The following is a 20,619-nucleotide window of genomic DNA, read 5'->3' as shown; positions in this document are numbered from 1 at the left end:
GCGTCTCTTGGCTAAGCTGCAGGTGGCAAAGTAATGACTTTTCACAGACCCGTCCGATGGGAACTCAGGAGTACTGGAATGGCATGGATAGTCCATATCAGGCGGCCTCGTCGGATCGATCTTGCCCTTCCCGATGCACAACAGGTTTCGCAAGGACATGGTCCAATTGTGAGGCAGTGCTGAATGCGTGACACAGATGACTGTGAATGATGTCGTGGTCATCTGGAAACCGCCGGTCCGGAGTTGAAGATACCTATAGTTTCTCCTCGTGCCAGGAGCTTTCCCTACCCACACAGTCCATCCGAGTATCCTGAATTCCAGAGCAACATTGCGAATCAAGACTCGCAGAACAGCAACGACGGCGGCTCTTTTGAGGATCGGGATTTGGTTGCGGCGATCTCAGCTACTGCCCACCTGCTCGGTAAGATGGACAGGGCGCCGATGACGCAAATTGGTGTGGGAGCAGGAGGAACATTTCTGGATGTTGTCGAGGACGTTGCCAGAGATTGCCAGCGATCATGGTCGCAATCCGCCAAGCCAGGCTTAGTCTGCAACGGCCCGAACGGCTAGATCCGTACCTGCCGAGCGAGTCATGCGCCTGCTCGACTTCAGCACAAAGAACTGCATCACACCGTGTCCCAACGGATTGCTCACGCATGGCCTTCTGTTTCTGATAACACGACCAGCGACCCACGAGATCCGTCATGTCCTTTCTCCCTCCTTATCATGGAGGCTCAGTGTTGCGCCTATCGCGCCACAGGTCACGTAGGTTTGCGAGCGGCATGCACGTGCTCAATTATGCGACCGTTATGGTCGTATAGTCCTGGACGCCGATCCGGGCGCTACTCATCCCATCTCTCATCTGACTCTTCTTGTTCGTCTCATCCGAAAGTCGCCCAAAAGAAATATTGCGCTATTGGAGATTCGTGTCTTACGCCCGACTAAACAGCTACCTCATAGAGACAGTACACAGTCAGGATGTTCGGAGACTCCAATGAGCGGACGCCCCTGCTTCAGGAGCAGTTTCCAGGCCAGCTACCACCCTCTGGCACAGTACAAAACGAAGAGAACCTGGGCGATGCATACAGACAGTTCTGCTTCCTTGTCGGCAACAACCCCATGGACCAATCTTCAAGCAATAAAAACACGCCTCCACGTGAAACACTTTATTATCGGGCTCTGCAACAGCGCAAGCGACAATCATTGATATACGCACTCACGCGAGCTCTTACCAATACACTGTTGCTGGCTCAAGTAGTTCTAGGAGCCGCGTTGACTGGTCTTGGGGCTGCAGACTCTCCCGGTTGGCTTATCACTGTATTTGGCGCCGCAAACACTGTTATCGCAGGCTTGGTCGCGTTCTTGAAGTCGCGAGGGCAACCGATGCGTGCAAGGATGTTCAGAGATGACTTGGTAAGATGAGTGATGAAGCGCAACAGGTTGACCTCTCTAATCATGGCATCTAGGACCGAGTCGTAGACGAGATTGAGAATTCCGCCACAATGTGGAGAGGGATCTCACAAGGGGTGCATGGTTACGACGCAATAGACACAGATGATGCAGTTACTGTTAGGAGCGAAGTTGCTAGACTGACTAGACTTTACGACTCAGCGGTAAAGACGAACACCATGAACGACCCTGATCATTACGGATCTGGCATCTCTCTCGACAATGCGCAACGCGGCTTGAGAACCCGTACAAACCAACCGTTTCAACCCACCCAACCACAGCCACTTGTTCCAGATGTCACCACTCCTCCTGCTCCGATCGCTGTCTCGGGACCCTCAGTAGACTCTGATGAAAGCCCTGCTACTCATCTAGCAGTGTCGCCGAGCAAGGACGCCGAGGTACAGAAAGACGACACACCTAAAACAGCTCAGGACTCAAGCGGACCAGTTGATGGTAAATCCACTCCATCGGCATCTGTTCCCTCTACATCTGGTCCAGCCGAGCCACCAGTCRAAGCGACGGCGCCACCGCTGGTGAACAGCACGGATCCGGATGCCAGTCCGGCTACGGCAGCCGACGTTCCCAGGGCCAAGGAGAAGGACAAATTGAAAGATAGTAATACCACTACTGCTGTGGCATCAAAGATGGTCTAGGCTATTGTTGATGGCATTGTATGCTACGTATCTGATGAATTGGGTAGCGGTTTCGAGTGAATGTCTTATCCAAGATCGATTCACAAGATCGAACTTCTGCAACGCCCAAGGGCCGGTGAAATTGAAGGTTGCCGCCCTACTTGTAAACGCAAAAGTCTTATGTTTTCTGCAACAGTTCAGAAGACATTATTCAATAAGACATTCGATTATCCGTATTTGACTCTCCATAAGGCTGCGACTTTTTGTGCTTATAGCTACCTGTCGATTAGCGCTGTCGTCGACTCGCCGCAAGGAGAGGCGGCAGTCTTCGATTTCGGCGGCCCTTGGGCCATAACCTCAATGCTCCCCCACTCTGATTGTTCTCAACCGAGTGCGCGTATAACATCGTCGAAGGTTGTTCGTTCAGGATGAGACGATATGCTGTACTAGACATGCGACCTGTTTCTAACGCAGGGAGGAATCTTGCATATGGCAAATGATCCCGGAAGCGTCCGTGAGTTTTCACATTGAGCCAGCATATGGGATGAAGTGGGACATGGGGACGTTGTCAACATATCACAAAAGCGGACGAAGCAACAAGAGAACATTTTCATTCGAGGCTAATATTTACGCCGTTTCCTTCCCCGAGCCGCAATCCGTCCCTGCGCTCCCTACCAACTGCCTTGGGTACCAGCAGGCCGCTGATACGAAAGATGTATCTACTAAGATAGGCACATCATGCATTGACTCATCAAAAGTCAGCACAGTTCTTGAGGTGCTCACCGGGGTGAGTACATCATGCATTCGCTCGTTCAGAGCCAAGACATCTTCCGGTAACAGTCCTCTCGGAGCTGTCACATTCCCCGGGCAATTATATGGTGGTACCATATATTCATCAACCGGCAGGACCTGCACCGCCACGACCGAAACCGGCACGGCCTCCACCGTCACGACCGGAACCGCCACGACCGGAACCGCCACGACCGGAACCGCCGCGGCCTCGTTGCACATATCCACCACGCGGAGCTGTGTTGATTTCCATGATCCGCTTCACGACGGCGACCAAGCTTTCACTCCACGTGTTCCGGTCGATCTGAGAGTCCATATCAGAATATCGCATCAGCTTTAGCACGCGGAGAAGGCAATTCTGGAGGCTGTGGCCTCTGAGTGTGAAGCCTTCGGGGAAGGGGTCCCAGGCACTGGCAGAATTGCCCACAAGCGTCGGATGGAAGACAATATCGCCGCTGATGATGATGTCAATGTCGCCGGGTGTGATAATCGATAGGCCCTGACGTCCCAGAAGGATGGCCCATTCTTTCGACCACAGCGCCATGCTATGTTGATCATAGATTTTGGGCTTCTTTATGCGGGTAGCGCCGTGCAACTCGATCTGCCGTTGGTACTGCAGCAAGCGGAACCGGGCTTTGCCGACGTCACGGATCCATCGCATGTACATCTTCTTTTCTTGATTCTCGGGCATAGTGCCCATGCTCTGGAAGAATTGAACTTCGGACCTGCAGGTCCTGATCGCGACAGCCTGTGCAGTAGTCGTGTCCCGATGTCTCAGGAGCTCGTCAAAGTATCTGAGTAGCTCCTCGGTTCCCAAAGCCATGACGCCTTTGGCAAGTTCGAGTTTACTTTTTGATTTTTGAGGGGCGTGCGCGGCGTTGTGCGCGCAGGCACCAGTCCGTCGGCGCTCAAGGTATGTCGGGAAGTTCTCACAAATTGCGCGGGATACGTCGGCAAAGATCCATCCGCGCGCGCTCGCGACGCTACRATTTGCTGCTTGAGCGTGCGGAGCTTGTGTGTTGTCATTTGTTGTCAATGTGTCGTTGGCCGCTGGGGAGTCCCCAGTCGGCGTATTGCCCTTCGGCGGTTGGCTACTCCTGTCGTTGCTCTCAGACATTGTGGCGATGTCGTCGGAGTTTTGAGTATGAGTGGTGGGAAGAGAAGAAGAGGAGGAGCAAAATTCGAGGAACTTGCGAGTTGGAAAGTGCGAGGCGGACCATCCCGTAGCAAACAGATGAGAACTCGCCCAATAGGACCAACGAGGGAGCGGGACGCCGGGAGGGTTGAACTGAACGCGATGTGTTAAATGAGACGAGGTCACCTACGTGGAGATCTCGCAAAGGGTGAGTAGAATGGTGTGAAAGACAGCCAAGTCGTGAAATGGCTTCGACGGAACCACAAGGGTAGTCACGCAATGCAGATCTGTCGCCGTTACGATAAGGCTTTTCAATGTTGGTTTACTTGAATCGGTGCCTTTACAGATGGAACCGCATCATCTTGCTTCGGAACTAGCACCAGCCATAAGGTGGTGCTGTCCAGCTGTAGCTGTGTTACTGCGGACCGCTTCTCGGCCGCTTTACTAGAGTTCGCGGAGCTTTGCTTTGGTATGGCATCAGACTGAACATCTTGCTCCACCTTAACTTCTCCTATGATCTCCCGCAGCGAGGCGAGTTGTGAACCTGGGTCTTTAGATCCGCAGCTGGATACAGCAGACAGCATGTTCTGGACATTTACCTCGCAAAGTCTCGACAGCTCCACCGTATCCATCAAGACCGCATGCAGACCTCTTGAATGGAACCAGTCTCCATTCGCAGTCGTCACATAGACAGATGCTCGCTCCCTTGGCGTTTGTGGCTTCTTCGCGAGACTGCCGGCGGCCTGGAAAACGGTGCCGACAACGTGCCCAGCAGCTCCCACGGTGATCCCGATGGCACCGCTGACTACTCCGACTGGACTGAACCGTTTGACACTCTTTCCAATGTTTTTGAAACCTTCCTTGGCTCGAGAGACATACTGTTTGTGAAAGTCGCCGATGTGAGAAGCAATGTCAGCGGCATGATGAATTGCTTGCTGCGAGACTTTGGCGGAGAGAAAGGCGGAAAGAGTCCGCACGAACGATTTCCAACTCTCCATTGTGATGCCAAAACTTAAGAGCGCGGTCGGGTAGGCTAAGAGAAATGGTGCTGCTGCAGACGGCGTGGTTTGTGGGATTGCAAGAGGCCGCTGAATGATCTCTGTAACGGTATAGGATGGTAGTCCACGGGACGGAAATGTAAATGGATCTGCGACTGTCGGGCCTTGTTCTCGACTGCTGTCTTGGTCTGATGCTGGGGTGTTGTGCATTGGAAGAACAGTATTCTCTGATGGTCTTTGCTCGATTGAAGAGCTGGGGACTTCGTTATATGAAGGCAGCGGTTCGTCGTTCAATGTTCGCACGTCCGCATGGGACGAGGCAGCGTCGGAAAGATCATCCCGTATATCGCTTTGGTGTTTCCTCTCGTGCATCTCGGTTTATGGCAGGGCGCTTGTGGCTCAGAAACCTTCGAAACTTCTTATGATTATGGATGCAGGGTTAAGGCTTTGGGGAAATGAGTCCTTTTGTTCGTGTTGTTGGAAATGGAACAGCAAGAGTCCGCTTTTTTCGGCCCAAGTCAGTGGGAGAGAGCGAAAGGCATACAATCTGCGCCAAGAGAGGAGGCATCAGCTCCTACGATTTGAGGTGCACCATTTCGCAGTGCGAGCCAGGAATGGCCGAGACTCTTCCCGTGCAGGGCTGTGTTGAGGCGTGCCGTCGCCGAAGGATGCGCTATCCTTCGTTGTATCACACCAGTCGACCAGGCATCGGGTAAAAACATCGGGTAATTCCTTGTGCAACCACACTCGTATACGACGGTTTCTATACGAGTGCAGCCCATGTCTCCACGTAGCTTCCTATCCAGTGCCGCGTAAGAACTGTAGAGATGATGCTGCATTGTCGTGATGCCCACAATGATCTACGCGTGGATGCATAGTCATCGCGACTAATTTAAGTCAGCGGTCCACTTCCATCAATTTCCTTCCAGGAGAGCTGACGGGCATTTTTCACTCACTTGCAATCGGACTTGCATGTGACAGGAGCGCCACTGGCAGACTTCTGGTCGAGTGCAGTGCATATAAGCTCTCGCTGACATTCGGATTTGCGYTTTTCCACGAAATTTAAACCTTCACGGCAAGATGAATCCCTACGCTCTGGCAACCTCCACCCTTGCTGTGTACATCCTGTCACCATTCGCAGCTATTGCAGCTCTTCTGGCGCTCACCCGGATCTTGACGACCATCAATTACTGGCGCTCGCTAAGGGACTTCAAGGACAATGGCGGCAAGCAAGTCGTGCACTCCCCCCAGCTGCCATACACCATTCCTTTCATCGGGAATGCCTTTCAATTCATGGGCAACCAGCCCGGAGTGCCGTATCGACTCTTCCCACGGTCTACTGGAGTCTGCTCGGTGCTCATGGGGGGCATGAAGACGCACATTTTATACTCGCCCACTGTGATTCAGGCACTCTTCAGGTCTAAATCTGCCACTCGAGACGTGTTCGAGGTAGAGATGTTCTCGCATGTGCTCGCAATGCCCATGGAGCAGATCGAGCATGCGGAAGCTACCAAACAGAACGAGCTGGAGTTGAACAGCAAGTACCTGTTCAATTTCGAGCGTGTGAACGAGCTCACCAGCCACTTTATCACAATGCTAGAAAGCGCCCTGGACGAAGATGCCGAGCACGTTGTCAGCTTAGACAAGATCGGGCTATACGAATGGCTCCGTAAGAGAATGTTCACTGCGTCCTGCAACACACTCTTTGGCGAGAAGCTATTGGAGATGTACCCAGACTATTGCGAAGACTTCTTCGAATTCGACAGCGATCTTCTCAGCTTCTTCTTCCGTCTACCAGGAATCATAATGAGGGAAGCCAATACACGAAGAGCCAAAATCTTTGATAAACTGGAGAAATGGGGCGTCGAGATGTGGCGTCAAAGCGGAGGCTCTCCTATTGATCCGGACGGGCCCTCGTGGGAGCCTATCATGGGCAGTCGTCTAAACAGAGCTCGTCATCTCGACTATCGTGCTCGAGGCCTCAATATACGCTCCGCAGCAGCTCTCGATGCTGGCATTACCTTCGCACTGATGAGCAATGTCATTCCCGTCACAGGATGGATGCTCTTCAGTGTGTTGGATCCAAACGCAGCGCCGGATGTTCTTCCTCGAGTGCTTGCTGAAATCAACCGCGCCAAGCTCCCAGACGGATCTCTCGATGTTACTGCGTTGGTGTCTTCTCCCTTACTACAGAGTATCTTCATCGAAACACTTCGACTCAATTCTGATGTCCTCGTAACAAGAAATCTCACGGAAGACATCTTGCTCCCTCTTGACGAGGACGGCAAGCGACATGTGGCATTCCGGAAAGGCGACAATGTGTTTGCGCCAAGCTGGCTGGAACATCGAGACCCAGACGCGACCTGGGGTTCCAGCAAAGTTGCCCCCGATGTTTTCGATGCCGACAGATTCATAGTCAAAGACCCGAAAACAGGAGAGGAATCATTCAGCATGGCAAGAACTGCTGGCCGATTCTTCCCATTTGGCGGCGGCAAGACGATCTGTCCAGGCCGCAACTTCGCAAAGCAAGAGGCCATTGGAGGGCTTGCAACCGTACTCCTGAGATTCGAGTTTGAGGTGAAATACAATGTCGACGCAGAGAAGAAACCCACGAAAGACTTCCCAGCGTTCAAGCGAGCTTTCCCGGGGACCGGAGCACTTGCCCCAGGTGGCGACATGGTAGTCAAGATCTCGAGGAGGACGTAATGCGGCAGGCCATTTCTTTGTCATAGCATACGATGTCCGCTCTGGTCATTCTCAATATGACCAAATGCACGCTGTGCTCCACTACGTTGGTAAAACACCTTCAACCATTTTGTGTGATCAGTCTTGTTGGCTGTGGGACGTCTAACGATGCGCCTCTACTGCGTGACCTGGCAATGGGCATGATCGTATGAACAAAAGCGACAGATTCTGCGTTCAACAGATCTCAAAGTGTACGTGCTGGAGAGTTTTGAAGGATTCGTCGATCATTGTGAGAGTTTATACTATTCCCATTCCTTCACTAGATCCTCGCTAGCCAACGGGACCGAAGGCCCCGAGACGCCCAGTCTGTGCCGACATCCGTCACACCCTCACAAACAACAACCTGCCAAAGCAGCAAACGAGATCAAAGTAACAGCAGAAGACAAGCGGCCGTCAAATTGAAGCTCTACCACCACAGAATCTCAATCGTAAAGTCGCAAGCATGTACGGGCTACCTATGGACCCGTTTCCGCCGTACATGCAGAAGGATCCGATGGATTTCTCTGCATCAAACGAGGCTTATCGTGGCGGACACAACACCACTGGCCCGTTTCAAGAGCCACTGCCACAACACCCGCCCATGTCTGTGGATTCCAGTCCATACGCAGACTCCAGTCTCACAAGTGGCAGCTCGCCAATCTTCACGGACGATGGATCAAATGAACACCTTATCATCGCCCACCTAGAGAATATAGTTCGCGATATGATCCATTCCGTCAACATTCGCAACTTCGAAGATCAAGCCCACCCGTGGAGCACACATATGGCGATTAACGCGAGGGTGGTTCCTGGAAACCTCCTCTCAGCCGTGGAGAYGGATCGCAAAGGCTATCTTGCATGGCTGAATAACATCACGGCTGCCCGTCCGCACTTCTTCCAAACCATCACGGAACTCATGACGACTGTGAAGAATGAAAAGTCAGCGGAGGTCATTGCGTCGAAAGACACTCATGGAAGCCCGCCTGGGCTGGTGAAGCCGAGCATTGTTATGATGGAGTTTAAGCTGTTTGACCAGCAGACCTGGATGTGCACTTCCATACGATCCGTCCATGGGATTGAGTCGATGCCTGGTTCATGAATGGAGGCTTTCTCCGGTACTGGCGATCATTGTTCGAATGGGGCCGCTGCGGGCGGTTTTGTGAGCTGCCTTGTCTGAACCATGCTTCAATAGTCTCAGCCGCATATCCGCGCAGTGTCTCGCTTTATGAAGCCATGTCACGCTGGGTTGTTCTTCGTATATCCAAGTATAAGGCTCACACGTTGTCGACAGGACGGCTTTAGGAGATGTCGGAGACTAGGGACATCGACTTCTAGGCTGGCGGTCATGGGTGATAACTCAGGAGCCCTGAGATCAATCTGGCTTGAGGCATGAGAGATCAGCCGGGCAGTTAGAGGAGGCCATGCAAGATATCTCAGAAGTGGTATTGCCGGAAGATAATCGAAACAGGCGACGGTCCTGGAAAATCTATGGCGGAAGAGAGCCTGTTCGAAGTTGGGACCTAGTTGTGACCTACTCATTCGGTTTCGATTTCAACATGGCAAAGCTCGATCGAATGAGGCACATGAGGCACATGTCAAGAAAGTCTTCCTAGCATGTGAACGAACGCTAGCGCGCTTCGCTGAGCTTTCGATTTCACACTCCTCGCTGAACATCCTCGTCGAACTACACCACCAATCATCCTCATCGAACACCCACGCAGACTTTCGGTCTTGTCCACGGCAACAGAGCAGCATTGCTCTTCAATCTCATCTCAATGGACGATTTCAACGCCACTGTCAAGTACGTTGTGCTGCTCATGCGTCACCTCAAACATATGCTGACGAAACTGCAGAGCTGCTCTGGGTGACGAGCTGGTTACGATCACGTTGGAAGATGCGACGGAGACTTACACCGTCTCTAAAGCTCTCCTTTGTGATGCATCGGACTACTTCAAGAAAGCTTTGAACGGTAACTTTCAAGAGGCCGGCACCCGCACACTCTGTCTCCCTGGCTGMGACGATCAGACATTCCGGTACTTCATGTTCTACCTTGTCAAGAAGACACTTCCTAGCTGCGAAGCCTTGAGAAACCAGAACGATGACGGCGGAGTGTCGATGGCCCGACTCTGGATTTTCGGGGACTATTTGACGCCAAAACTCCTCCAGCTCCAAGACCTGGCCATGATGCGAATTCTTGAAATAATGGGGGGAACTGTAGAGGTGGATCTGGTTGAGATGGTACTCGCGAATGCACCAGAAGAGTGCGTCTTACGCACTGCTGTTCTCCAAGAGCTCGTGTACGACATAAATTCAGTTCGGAATCTCTACGACGTGGACGACATGGACCGACTAGGAGCTATCCCTGGCTTCTTTTACGCCTTCAGATGTCTTGCTTCGTCGCAGCGCTCTCATCGAGTGAACAAGGGTAAGGACTTTGTTGCCCCCTCGAACCGTTCGGACGTCAGTGAGTACATGGTGAGCAAGTCAGCCGGGGACGAATGACATAGGCGCTTGGACGCGATACCGAGTACAGTTGAAATGATGTACACGGAGCGGACGAAGCAGAGTCGCAGCGACTCGCTACCTTTGCAATCACATACGTTGGTGGCATTTAATGCCACCCGCATGTCGCTCTCAGAAACCATACGTATCGAATCAACTGCATGCATTCGGTCCCACCCGGTTATTCAAAGTCTTCCACGAGCGGTTGGTGACGTAAAAGTGGGTCTCGAGTGAATGGACAACACAATTCTCTCGTGCCAATCTTGAACTTCAGTCTACTGCATCGCGATTTCATCTACTACCTCTCATGAATCGAGCGCGCGAGGGCGACTTCATCACCTACCACTACACAAGATGGATCGTCTCACTGATGTCGTCGAGTGAGCATCTATCATCATGACTACTTCAATCCTACTATCCGCTGACCGTGTCTACAGAACTTTCGGACACGACGAGATAATCAGCATCATCCTCAATGAAGGCGGTCACACATTCGCTGTATCGAAAGCTCTACTCTGCGACTCATCCGACTATTTCAAGAAGGCACTGGAAGGCAGTTTCAAGGAAGGTAGCACGCACGAACTGAGAGTACCGGGTTGTGAAAAGCAAACATTCCAGCTTTTCTTGTTCTATCTCGCCAAGAAGACGCTTCCCCATTCTCAACTCCACGGACGTTATCCAATGGATTGGGACGAAGAGTACGAGCACGGAGTGGCCTTTGCGCGGCTGTGGGTCTTTGCCGATTACTTGATTATCCCCGCACTCCAAAACGCGGCCATGGACGGCGTCCTACACTTCCTCAGCGGTGTAGTCGAACCCAGCTTGATTGAGTTTGCATATCTCCACTCTGCTGAAGATTCTCTGCTGCGCCGAATTGTTGTGGCAGAAGCCGTCGCCGATTACATTTCGGATTTCGACAGTGGTCTCGGTGATGAGTCTGCAGACTTCGAGCGATTGGCAGGATTTCATGTATACTTTGCAGATTTTGCGTGCGAGATGATGTCTCAATTGCGAGATCATCAACTTGCTCCCTCAAGCAGAACAAAAGATCGCATGTACATGATTACTGAGGAGGGAGATGAGGAGGGAGATGAGGAGGGAGATGTGCTCTAAGATGTGTGGTGTGCACACACGGGCTGTCCTCTACCTCATACTATTGCGGCGGACAGAAATGACGAAAATCATGGAAGCTTTARAATATGCGCGGACCGAGATTATACGGACCATGGACATCTCAACGTCTGCGCGGGAAGGCCTGCTGGGACCGACTGATGTCAAAATGCGCGGGGAAGGGTGTTCTCGAGCCTCGTGGGCGAATTCCGAAGTGAATGAAAGTTTCTGATTAGCACGATCTTGGCGTTCTCATCTTCATCGTGTTCATGTTCTCACATTAAGAAAGCTCATATGATTATCCGAGGGTGAGTGGCTATTAGTGGAATAGATCACTCTGCTAGCGAGGAGGTCTTTGTGGACTCAAGATGGGGCTGCCGGATGGGGAGAGCCATATTTCGATGGTGAATTCCGGATATTTCCGGGGCCTCTAGCATTTTCTCGTGGAGTAACTTAAGACGGAATAAAATCCTTCAGTTCGACCCGGCCGAGTCGAACAACTTTCAGCATTGCAACATAGGTAGAGCCGGCGGGGTCATGGGTCAGCCCAGTTCACTAAGCGCCATGGAGGGCATGACTGCCGCCACAGAGTATGCGCGGCCTATGATGTGCACCCATACCGTTCGCTAATACTTTGCTCATAGGGCATACATCCATGATGAGACCATCACGATCACCCTCGACGACTGTCCCAAAACCTTCATGGTTTCTAAAGCTTTGCTTTGCAGTACATCCACTTATTTCACCAAGGCTCTCGATGGGGGCTTCGCAGAAGCAAAGACTCGGACACTGAAGCTACCAGGCTGCGATCCGGCCACCTTCGAGTTGTTCATCTACTTCTTCACCACCAAAAGATTTCCGGACTTTGTGGGACCTAACCAGGGCAAGGACCTTGATAATGCATCGGTAGCGGCAATTCAAGCCCGCCTCGTACGCGCATGGGTATTCGGAGATTACATGAGAATGMCGCTTTTCCAGAATCAAGCCATGAATTGTCTGCTCGACTTTCTTGGTGTCTCCAGGATCCATGTCGCAACCGTGGAGATGGTCTTTGAAAATGCGCCAACGGATTCGGTCTTGCGACAAGTTGCGGTCTCAGAATGTGTGTGGCGGAGGGCTTTTCACACAGGCTTTTCCAGCTCTTCAATGAGGAGGCTGGCCAAGTTGTTGGACTTTCTGTACGAGTTCGCGGATGCTATGGAGGACCAGTATAAGCTGGAGTTGGACTGGGACCAGTATCCTCACAGTCAAGAAGACCGTAGCGAGTACATGGTGGCGCAAGAAGGCTCCGCGGGGAAATCGTAAAATGCTCTTGAGGATGCGATGAATGTTGAAACGTGAGCTACATGAGGAGCAGGCAAGGTCAGGTTCTGGTCCGCAACATGGAGTGAACCGGACAGATCGCAATGTGAAAATGAATTCAAGACCTTCATACCAGCTCGCCGCGCGATCGTGTTGTCCAGATTGCCTAAATTCGTTGTGATGAGGTTATCGTATGCCGCGTAGTTTTCACCACGGCTGGATCGTCCGCAATGTCCTTGATTGCGCTCCAACGCCATCCAGCCGCTGTTGAATGACACCATGGATAGCCTCCTCCACTTCTGCCACATTCCCACCGGCGTCGACAACCACAATGTCTTCGCCTTCATCCTGATGCGTCCTCATTTCCTTGAACAGTTCTCTCACTCGATCTTGCATTTCCTGCTTCTCATATCTTTCTGTTCCAAATCCACCCCGATTCGCTGCACCCTCAGCTGAAATGTCCAGGAAAATACAGAGATCTGGTCTCGGCAGACCAATCTCAGGATGTCGACACCATGCCAGATCCATGGTTGGATTTTGCTTAGCAGCCGAGTAAACGCACCCAGAATAGTAATATCTGTCCACCACGACTGTGGTGCCAGCCTCGATATGTTTTCTGATAGACTCTGCAGCCTCCCAGCGGTTCGCTGAGAACAGCAGGTGAATAGCGTGATCTTCCTGTTGAGTAGCTCCACTGAGATAGCCATTGATCATCTGTCCAATAACTGTATTTCTATCGGGAAAGCGCTGATGAAAAACATCTTTGCCTTGAGAGCGAAGATGCTCGACAAGTCTGGTACACTGCGTACTCTTCCCAGATCGATCGAGGCCTTCAAAGACGATCAGATGGCCGCGTTGAGCCATTTCCAAGATGAWTGATGTTTTCTGACACGAGATGAAGTGGACGCGTGGGATATTTTTAGCGCGACTTGCAGAAAAGTCAATGCGCTGAACAAAGAAAGTGAAGTCATTACGACCTCACCACCATCGCTCTCCTTACAGACGAGTCCAACGATGAACGGCAGCGCGAATGGCAGGCTCGAGCAACTGCCCGAAGAAATGTTCAGCATCATCAAAGCCTCCTCACAGGGACTAGGACCTCGATTGGGTAGGCTTGCACTTCCCGGGCGACAGCTGATCGATACACCGCATTACTTGGCCAATACGTCGCGCGGAGTCGTACCGCATATTACACAAGATACGTTCCGTCGGGACACACACATCAGCGGTGCTTACTATGCTCTGGAGGACTGTAAGCATCCTCTTCCTTTCCCTGCCCTTGCCCGGCGTAGGCTGACAGGCCGGCTCACAGCGGACATATAGTCATAGAACGAGCGCCTCTTGAGGGTCCTCCTCTCTACCAATACTGCCCTCCGAACGGTGGATCTCCGATCCGAAAGTTCACTGCCTTGCCGGACGATACATTGCTGGTCCTCGGAGCGCGGAGGACAGATCCAATCATCGCGCCGGCCGCGAACTCCAACACAGATCACGCCGTGTCAATATGTACCTCCGTGGGATTCCAGCAGCTGAAAGACCGTGACTATGCGGAAGCAGTTGAACGATTGAAGGTGGACATTGTGGTCGGACTTGGGGACATTCCTTATGGTCGCGAGTTGGGCAAGAAGAGGGTTGAAAAGGCGGAGGATAGGACAATGCAATGGCTGGAGAACCATGTTGCAGCCCGAAAGTCTTCTGATACTGGCAAAGCCCGGCTCGTTGCGTCACTTCTGCCATTGCCATGTGCCAGACAGGTTTCCTTGATTGACCTTGTGGCAGAGGAGCTGGATGATGAAATCTCGGGACTTGCCATCTACCACTTGGATACTCTGGACGATCTACCAAACAACCTGGCACATCTACCCCGTCTGGACTTCTCCGTGCCGCGAACTCCAAGTRAGGTCCTCCAGCATATCCGTCGTGGGATCGACATTTTGACGATTCCTTTCATTGGAGCCGTCACAGATGCTGGGATTGCGATGGACTTTACTTTCCCTGCAACCAAAAAGCTATCGAACGGGCATACGTACACCGATCCAATGTCTCTCGGCGTCGATATGTGGGATGCGACACATGCTGTGGACCTCTCTCCTCTTAGTAAGGAATGCCAGTGCTACGCGTGTACCAATCATCACAGGGCATATCTCCAGCATTTGCTCGCTGCAAAGGAGATGCTCGGATGGGTTCTACTGCAGATCCACAACCACCATGTCATGGACCATTTCTTCAAAGGAATTCGAGCAAGCATATCTCGGGATACATTTGATGAAGATGTGCTACTGTTTGAGAGGACGTATGAGAGTCATCTACCGGAGAAGACTGGTCAGGGACCGAGGTTTGTGCCGCACGTGCAATACACACTAGACAGCACTGATCATATCATAGGTTGCGTGGCTATCAATTCAAGTCCGAAGGACCCGGAGAGCCGAAGCGGAACCAAGCTGCATTCTCGATGCTCAACGACCAGAAAGAGAAGCTTGCTGAGGCCAATCCTCCCAATGGCAATACCAATGCGCATGAGTTGCAGGCCCAAGGCTTTGCTCAAAAGGCCTGATCCAAGCATGCCACCTATCAACGCATCCTAGCTGCCGTCCAAATAGATCTTTCGTTATGATGGTGATCCCGAATCACCCCTGCTGCTGCCAGAAGTTCGCAGCGCCCTCAAGATCATCAACATTGATCAGGTCCGCGCCTGCGTTCCAAAGCAGTCTCCAAACCGCGTTCCGAGTTCCGACAGGCCAAAGGGGCTATCAGACGTTAGCAAGCATCCAAAAACCACGGGACTTCGCCAAACTCACCTGGTCCCAATATCGGACCTTGATGTTCTTGCGATGCGCCATCTCAATCTGCGCTTTCAACAACTTCGTCTGCGCCGCGGTAAGAGTGCCGTTCTTCGCCATTCCAAACTGCGACGTGAACGAAGTGCTCGCGATGGGTGACACATCCGAAGTGATGTTCGACTGCGCGGTGTTGAGGACTGGCAACGAAGCATCGTAGAAGAAATCCCTCGGCGATACTTCTTGAACTTGGCTTAGCGGCGTATTCCCCGTCCCGATTACCGTCACAGGACCTGCTGTAACACCCGTGCCGTTGAATGTCGAAAGATATCCTGACGAACGTAGAGGCTGCAGTGCTTTGACAACCGCAGGCCAGGTGCTTGGACCATCCGTCTTGACGTCAATGAAAAGGTAGAGTGTCTGCCCATTGTTGGTATCGAAGACTCCGTTCTTCGTAGTCCCATGCACGAAACTTGAATTCGAAGGATTCTGGGCCTGAAGCACACTGAGGATGGGTTGAATGTACAGGCTGTCCAATGTCCTCTCATTCGTAAGAGCGCTCTCTTCGTGTCCAACATGCAGAGTGCCATCGTAAAGCCAGACATCTGCTTCAACGCTTATGGCTCCTGCTGCGAGGGCGGAGTAGAAAGGTATGGGTCGCCAGTAATCGTTGTGGGAGTGCATCGCTTTGGGAATAATTCCTTGCGTTAGGGATGTTGGGTAGGTATACAGAGGTCCTTGGTGAGCATGGGATAGGATCTCTTGCAGTGATGAGGAAAGTGGAATGTCGGATTGGGAGTTTGCCATTGTGGCAAAGGTTAGAATTGAGCCTGTGAGTAGAGTGCTGGGAGACAACATGATGGGCAAAATCCTACGTTTGCAAGTATATCGCTTCTACGAAAGGGAAGCGCAGGTCGCGTTGCTCTTGTACTATATCTTTTATTGAGCTCGCCGACCTGCAGGCGCGATGACGGAAGCGAGATGTGGAAGGAGCTCGTCCAATGGCAACGCAACATGCCGAGCACGTTTTTGGAAAAGATTGGCGTTGCTGCACCTGCGTCAAACCAAGCGCCAGAACTATGCAAAGCCTAGAAAGTAGTGTTCAGTGGTGTAGGAATAGCGTGCTGTTTAATCTCGCGTACAGCTAGCATAATGGCACCTGATTCAACTCCGCCAACGCCTTCGCTAGAACAACAGGAACGGAAGCAGATGGCTCTAGATTTCTATGTTTCGTGCCGGTTGACCAATTCATACTCTCTCCGCGTACTCCTTCTGGCCCAGAAAGGTATACGATTTCGGATCGATTGCGATTTCCAATGTGGAACATCGCTCGGGGCTTTGAGGAAATATCTGTGGTAGCTGTACCAGCCCAGAAATAAGAGGGTGAATCCGAGAGCGAAACCGAATACGGTCATAAAGATCCAATGTCGAGACATCTGTGAGATTTGTTAGCACTGGCGTCGTAATTGAAGTCAGAGTCCATACCCAGAAGATCAACTGCACATCGTAGCCGTGCCAGCTGTTACCCTTGTGGTGTGTGAAGAAACTCCATTCCTTCCCCTGATACATGTCCGGAAACAGGATTCTGATCCTGCCACCATCTGCATCGTCTCCCACATTGAAGCCCTCGTCGCCGTAATGTCTCCAGATGACACTCAGGAATAGAGGTCCCGTACTGGCCATGACTGTGATATAAGGCAGCACCCAGCTGCGATCGAAACTCTTGAGCTCTTCCATTACCAGCTTGAAAAATGGGTGATGTGGTACTGCCCCCATCACATCATTGCTTATCCCTGTAGGCACTGTCTTTCTCACAAAGGCTGGATATTGCAGAAGCGGCTCCAGCGGCCTTTGACACCCATCGTCCAAATCGAGGTACACCCCTCCATAATGGTCCAACACGAAGTATCGGATCGCGTCCGCTCGCTCAATGGGATAGCGGTAGTTCTTGAATGTCTCCAGAAACTCGGGGTAGTTCTCCGCGATGAAGTCCAACGACATTGCGTCTGTCCATAACTTGTACTCCCACTCGGGCTCGGGGTGCAGCTTCAGACAGCTGGCCTGCGCTTCCTGCCACACGAGAGGAATGCTCGTATTGATATATGTCTGGTGGAGGATCTTGGGAATCATGTGCTTCGAAGGCACATCATCGCTCAGTTCWGATCCCACTGGTGGGACGTCTTCTTTGAGAATCGCGTCGCCGATGCCGTTGATTACGAGCAGTTCCAGGAGAGTCCAGACTTGATGCACCGCGAAGCCGAGCACAATCACGGTGCACACGATGAAGACAAGGACTCCTCGCCGCATGCTGGGCGGGAAATATCTGAATGGAAGAGTGAAAGACCGCTGGAGGCAGCCCTGGAGCATTCCTGAGAACGTGAGACCCTCGGACGGCTCAGGGTCTTCGCGTCGGCGCGGAGGTTTGGTGACCCCGACCCCCATGTCTTCCCGACAACCTCCCTAAGTACCTGAGGTTCGATTCCCGGGCTTCAACCTCACCTCCCGATTCGCGTTCCAAAGTAACGTTACCTCACATTCTTTTCTTCCATATCGACAAACGCGATGTTCGAGTGGATTATTGTGTTTCCCCACGTTCTCTACTGATTCTGACCCACACCGTATCAAAGGAAACCACATCACGGATTCATATTGTTCTTCTGCACTGATTTCTGCGCACAGCAAGACTTCAAGATTGTGACTATGTGTGGTTTMATGACCGGAACGCTGGAATGCTCTCGCGATAGCACACTCTCTCGAAAGAATGCTCTCTCAACGCTATGAGAAGACGGAGCATATCGTCCAGTGTGGGCGCACGCTTCACTAAGCGGAGCAAGATCTGTTGTGATCTTCACCATTCTCGTAACAACCCAGCWGACGTCCCGTCCCCCATTTCCGTAGAACTCATTCCGAACACGCCCTTCCTCTTGCGGTCCATTCCTCAAAATCCGCCGCCATTTGCAAGTTTGGATCATTCGAGCTGAGTGCAATATGCCCAGGCAGAGTTTTAGGATTGTCCACATTCCGACAGCTCAGAACACATTGGAAGACATCCCCATCTTTCCAGTCTTAGGGCGTGTCAGTTTACATCGGAAATTCTTTGTTGTTTCTTGGGGTCATCTCCAATGTCTCGTAGCCCATGGGACGCATTGCGCCTTGAAAGCCTTCATACGCAGCATCGATGCCTATATCATGTTGAAACAACTCGCCTGCCTCGTCGTTAATGCAGGCGATCGTCTTCTCTTGGCCATGAAATGACCGACAAGTGTACCAAAGGAAGGGCAGATCGAGCCTATGTTACGAGTGCAGGTTCCCGCACGAGAAGGCGATGTTGATTTGAACCGTGCTAATACTTGAAGGCCGACCGCACCCCTCTGGGTCCATGTGTTGCTGGTCGCATGTGAGAGATTACTCAATCCGAACAGAGCGGAGCAGATGTCTTCATCAGCGTGGAAACTATGACGAAAGCGAAAACTGCAACATAAAAGGGAAAATCGATAGACGGTAAGCTGCGAGCCACGCCGGGCAGACAAGACTGTACAGGATAACCGCTCTACTCCAACCAAAATTTCAAAGCCGGCCCTCCCAGGGGGCTGCTGCACAGCATGGGGAATTTCTTCAACCAAGCACTTAAACTCGTCAATTGCGACTCGCGAACTATGCAAGCTGTTGCTTTCCTTCTCGCTGAAACTGTGGAGTCCTACGCATCGACCAGCGGCTCGACCATTCTTCTCGTCGACGTTCAAGCGGTGGCGTTCAGCATCCCATCTCGACGGAGCCGATGTAGCTGACGTTGTGCCTGACCAGACATGGAAGTGCTGGGTTTGAGCGAAAGTCTTGGTGAGTGAGACAATATCCAAAAGGAACAGCATGGCACACAACTCTTGTGTGATCCACGGTAGCACAACTGTTGTCGTCGGCGGCCGAAAGGAGTTTTGGGGTCCAGATTGAAGCATATGGGTGTGGCGAGCAGCGCGAACATGGGAGCATGCGGTGTATGATGCTTGAGCGCGGACGCGCAGATGTGCGAATAAAGTGTCTTGAATGCATTTCGTCGCGTGCAACAAACCCGCTCGTCGATTTAATGGCTGTGGCGAGACATGTTTAGTGGCTCATTCAGGAGTTTGCCTTGGGTTCATGTCGAGATTGGTCAAGTAGTTCAATGTGTTCGTACAATCGGCAAAATGTCGGCTAGATGGTACAGATGTTTGTTCTACAGCGCACCTCTCAATCGTCTCCCAACAACACGCACAACGAAAACTACAGCTTCTCATCGATATGAGCTGTTCACGTTGTAAATGTCGAGGCCGAGCTTGTGATAAACCTGATAACAATGACAACACTCCATGCACAAGCTGCATGGAGGCATACGCGACTGGAGGACCCGTCCATTGCCAACGCGACATAGAGGACATCCGTGCCAACAACGGCCGTCCGCACCCCGACCCATTCAGTGATCGAGCAGGAAGTCACGGTACGTTTGACAGTGGTCAAGACGCCAGCGAAAATATCCAGCCCGACTCGCTGCGGGCTCACGGATCCGAAGGACGCCGCGGCGGTGCCCACGGTGCTCCCGGGAGAGGAACGAATGCCAGTCAGGGTGTACAGCCTGGCCTATCTGGAGGTCCTCGGCGTGGAGGACGTGGTGTTGGCGGCGCGCACCGTACATCCGCTAGGAATGTTAGAAATGGCAGTGATACCTCGTCCACCGCAACTCGAGCAGCTGCACTCCAAGGGTGCCTCCTCCAACTACACATGGATGCGGCCGACGACGCTGAAGGCCGCTCACAGTTCTACGCGGATGCAGCCCGATCCCATCGGGAGTTCGCTCGGTCTTACAGCAGTGCACATTCGAATGACGATGGCAACAGATTCTCACAGAAGCACAGTGGCGAGGACGTGCGCTCTGTCGGCTCTATGCAGGCCCCATCTGGTCTTCAACGACCCATAATTCGACAAGATGCACCGATTAGAGGACGTGGCAGAGAAGAATTTGGCGGACATGGACCACCACCTGGTCTTCAACGACCCGTCATTCGACAAGATGCACCGGTCAGAGGTCGTGGGTGGGGCGGAAGAGTTGGCGGGCATGGGCCACTACCTGGTTTCATACCACCCGCCATCCCATGTAGTGCACCGATCAGAGGAGGTGGATCCAGCAGAGGAGGAATTGGCGCACATCTACCACCACCTGGTCTTCAACG

The 20,619-nt window shown here is 52.2% G+C and overlaps 12 protein-coding genes; 7 read left to right on the top strand and 5 right to left on the bottom strand.

Moving 5' to 3' along the window:
- Positions 1-978: 978 nt before the first annotated feature.
- Positions 979-2,102, top strand: RCC_07263 (uncharacterized protein; the record flags this gene model as incomplete). XM_023772521.1 has 2 exons in its annotated part: positions 979-1,413; positions 1,467-2,102. The coding sequence occupies 2 exons, from the start codon at positions 979-981 to the stop codon at positions 2,100-2,102; spliced, it is 1,071 nt and encodes a 356-aa protein (XP_023628289.1).
- An 874-nt stretch (positions 2,103-2,976) lies between these two features.
- On the bottom strand, positions 2,977-3,987 carry RCC_07262 (uncharacterized protein; the record flags this gene model as incomplete). The annotated part of the gene is made up of 1 exon (XM_023772520.1): positions 2,977-3,987. The coding sequence occupies one exon, from the start codon at positions 3,985-3,987 to the stop codon at positions 2,977-2,979; it is 1,011 nt and encodes a 336-aa protein (XP_023628288.1).
- Positions 3,988-4,316: 329 nt separating this feature from the next.
- Positions 4,317-5,375, bottom strand: RCC_07261 (uncharacterized protein; the record flags this gene model as incomplete). Its single annotated transcript, XM_023772519.1, has 1 exon — positions 4,317-5,375. One exon carries the CDS (start codon positions 5,373-5,375, stop codon positions 4,317-4,319), a length of 1,059 nt encoding a protein of 352 aa, XP_023628287.1.
- A 708-nt stretch (positions 5,376-6,083) lies between these two features.
- Positions 6,084-7,709, top strand: RCC_07260 (uncharacterized protein; the record flags this gene model as incomplete). The annotated part of the gene is made up of 1 exon (XM_023772518.1): positions 6,084-7,709. One exon carries the CDS (start codon positions 6,084-6,086, stop codon positions 7,707-7,709), a length of 1,626 nt encoding a protein of 541 aa, XP_023628286.1.
- Positions 7,710-8,190: 481 nt separating this feature from the next.
- Positions 8,191-8,826, top strand: RCC_07259 (uncharacterized protein; the record flags this gene model as incomplete). Its single annotated transcript, XM_023772517.1, has 1 exon — positions 8,191-8,826. The coding sequence occupies one exon, from the start codon at positions 8,191-8,193 to the stop codon at positions 8,824-8,826; it is 636 nt and encodes a 211-aa protein (XP_023628285.1).
- Positions 8,827-9,502: 676 nt separating this feature from the next.
- On the top strand, positions 9,503-10,229 carry RCC_07258 (uncharacterized protein; the record flags this gene model as incomplete). XM_023772516.1 has 2 exons in its annotated part: positions 9,503-9,528; positions 9,581-10,229. 2 exons carry the CDS (start codon positions 9,503-9,505, stop codon positions 10,227-10,229), a joined length of 675 nt encoding a protein of 224 aa, XP_023628284.1.
- A 354-nt stretch (positions 10,230-10,583) lies between these two features.
- Positions 10,584-11,342, top strand: RCC_07257 (uncharacterized protein; the record flags this gene model as incomplete). XM_023772515.1 has 2 exons in its annotated part: positions 10,584-10,609; positions 10,667-11,342. 2 exons carry the CDS (start codon positions 10,584-10,586, stop codon positions 11,340-11,342), a joined length of 702 nt encoding a protein of 233 aa, XP_023628283.1.
- A 534-nt stretch (positions 11,343-11,876) lies between these two features.
- RCC_07256 (uncharacterized protein) lies at positions 11,877-12,644 on the top strand (the record flags this gene model as incomplete). XM_023772514.1 has 2 exons in its annotated part: positions 11,877-11,929; positions 11,984-12,644. 2 exons carry the CDS (start codon positions 11,877-11,879, stop codon positions 12,642-12,644), a joined length of 714 nt encoding a protein of 237 aa, XP_023628282.1.
- A 204-nt stretch (positions 12,645-12,848) lies between these two features.
- On the bottom strand, positions 12,849-13,505 carry RCC_07255 (related to thymidylate kinase; the record flags this gene model as incomplete). Its single annotated transcript, XM_023772513.1, has 1 exon — positions 12,849-13,505. The coding sequence occupies one exon, from the start codon at positions 13,503-13,505 to the stop codon at positions 12,849-12,851; it is 657 nt and encodes a 218-aa protein (XP_023628281.1).
- A 150-nt stretch (positions 13,506-13,655) lies between these two features.
- Positions 13,656-15,195, top strand: RCC_07254 (related to tRNA-guanine transglycosylase family protein; the record flags this gene model as incomplete). XM_023772512.1 has 3 exons in its annotated part: positions 13,656-13,893; positions 13,965-14,976; positions 15,027-15,195. The coding sequence occupies 3 exons, from the start codon at positions 13,656-13,658 to the stop codon at positions 15,193-15,195; spliced, it is 1,419 nt and encodes a 472-aa protein (XP_023628280.1).
- Positions 15,196-15,268: 73 nt separating this feature from the next.
- On the bottom strand, positions 15,269-16,225 carry RCC_07253 (uncharacterized protein; the record flags this gene model as incomplete). XM_023772511.1 has 2 exons in its annotated part: positions 15,269-15,388; positions 15,440-16,225. 2 exons carry the CDS (start codon positions 16,223-16,225, stop codon positions 15,269-15,271), a joined length of 906 nt encoding a protein of 301 aa, XP_023628279.1.
- A 416-nt stretch (positions 16,226-16,641) lies between these two features.
- On the bottom strand, positions 16,642-17,860 carry RCC_07252 (related to CSH1 Probable catalytic subunit of a mannosylinositol phosphorylceramide (MIPC) synthase; the record flags this gene model as incomplete). XM_023772510.1 has 2 exons in its annotated part: positions 16,642-16,854; positions 16,904-17,860. The coding sequence occupies 2 exons, from the start codon at positions 17,858-17,860 to the stop codon at positions 16,642-16,644; spliced, it is 1,170 nt and encodes a 389-aa protein (XP_023628278.1).
- Positions 17,861-20,619: the final 2,759 nt, after the last annotated feature.

This window comes from Ramularia collo-cygni (genome assembly GCF_900074925.1).
Source record: "Ramularia collo-cygni strain URUG2 genome assembly, contig: RCC_scaffold11, whole genome shotgun sequence".
Lineage (NCBI taxonomy): Eukaryota > Fungi > Ascomycota > Dothideomycetes > Mycosphaerellales > Mycosphaerellaceae > Ramularia > Ramularia collo-cygni.
This window is presented reverse-complemented; position numbering and strand designations above follow the sequence as displayed.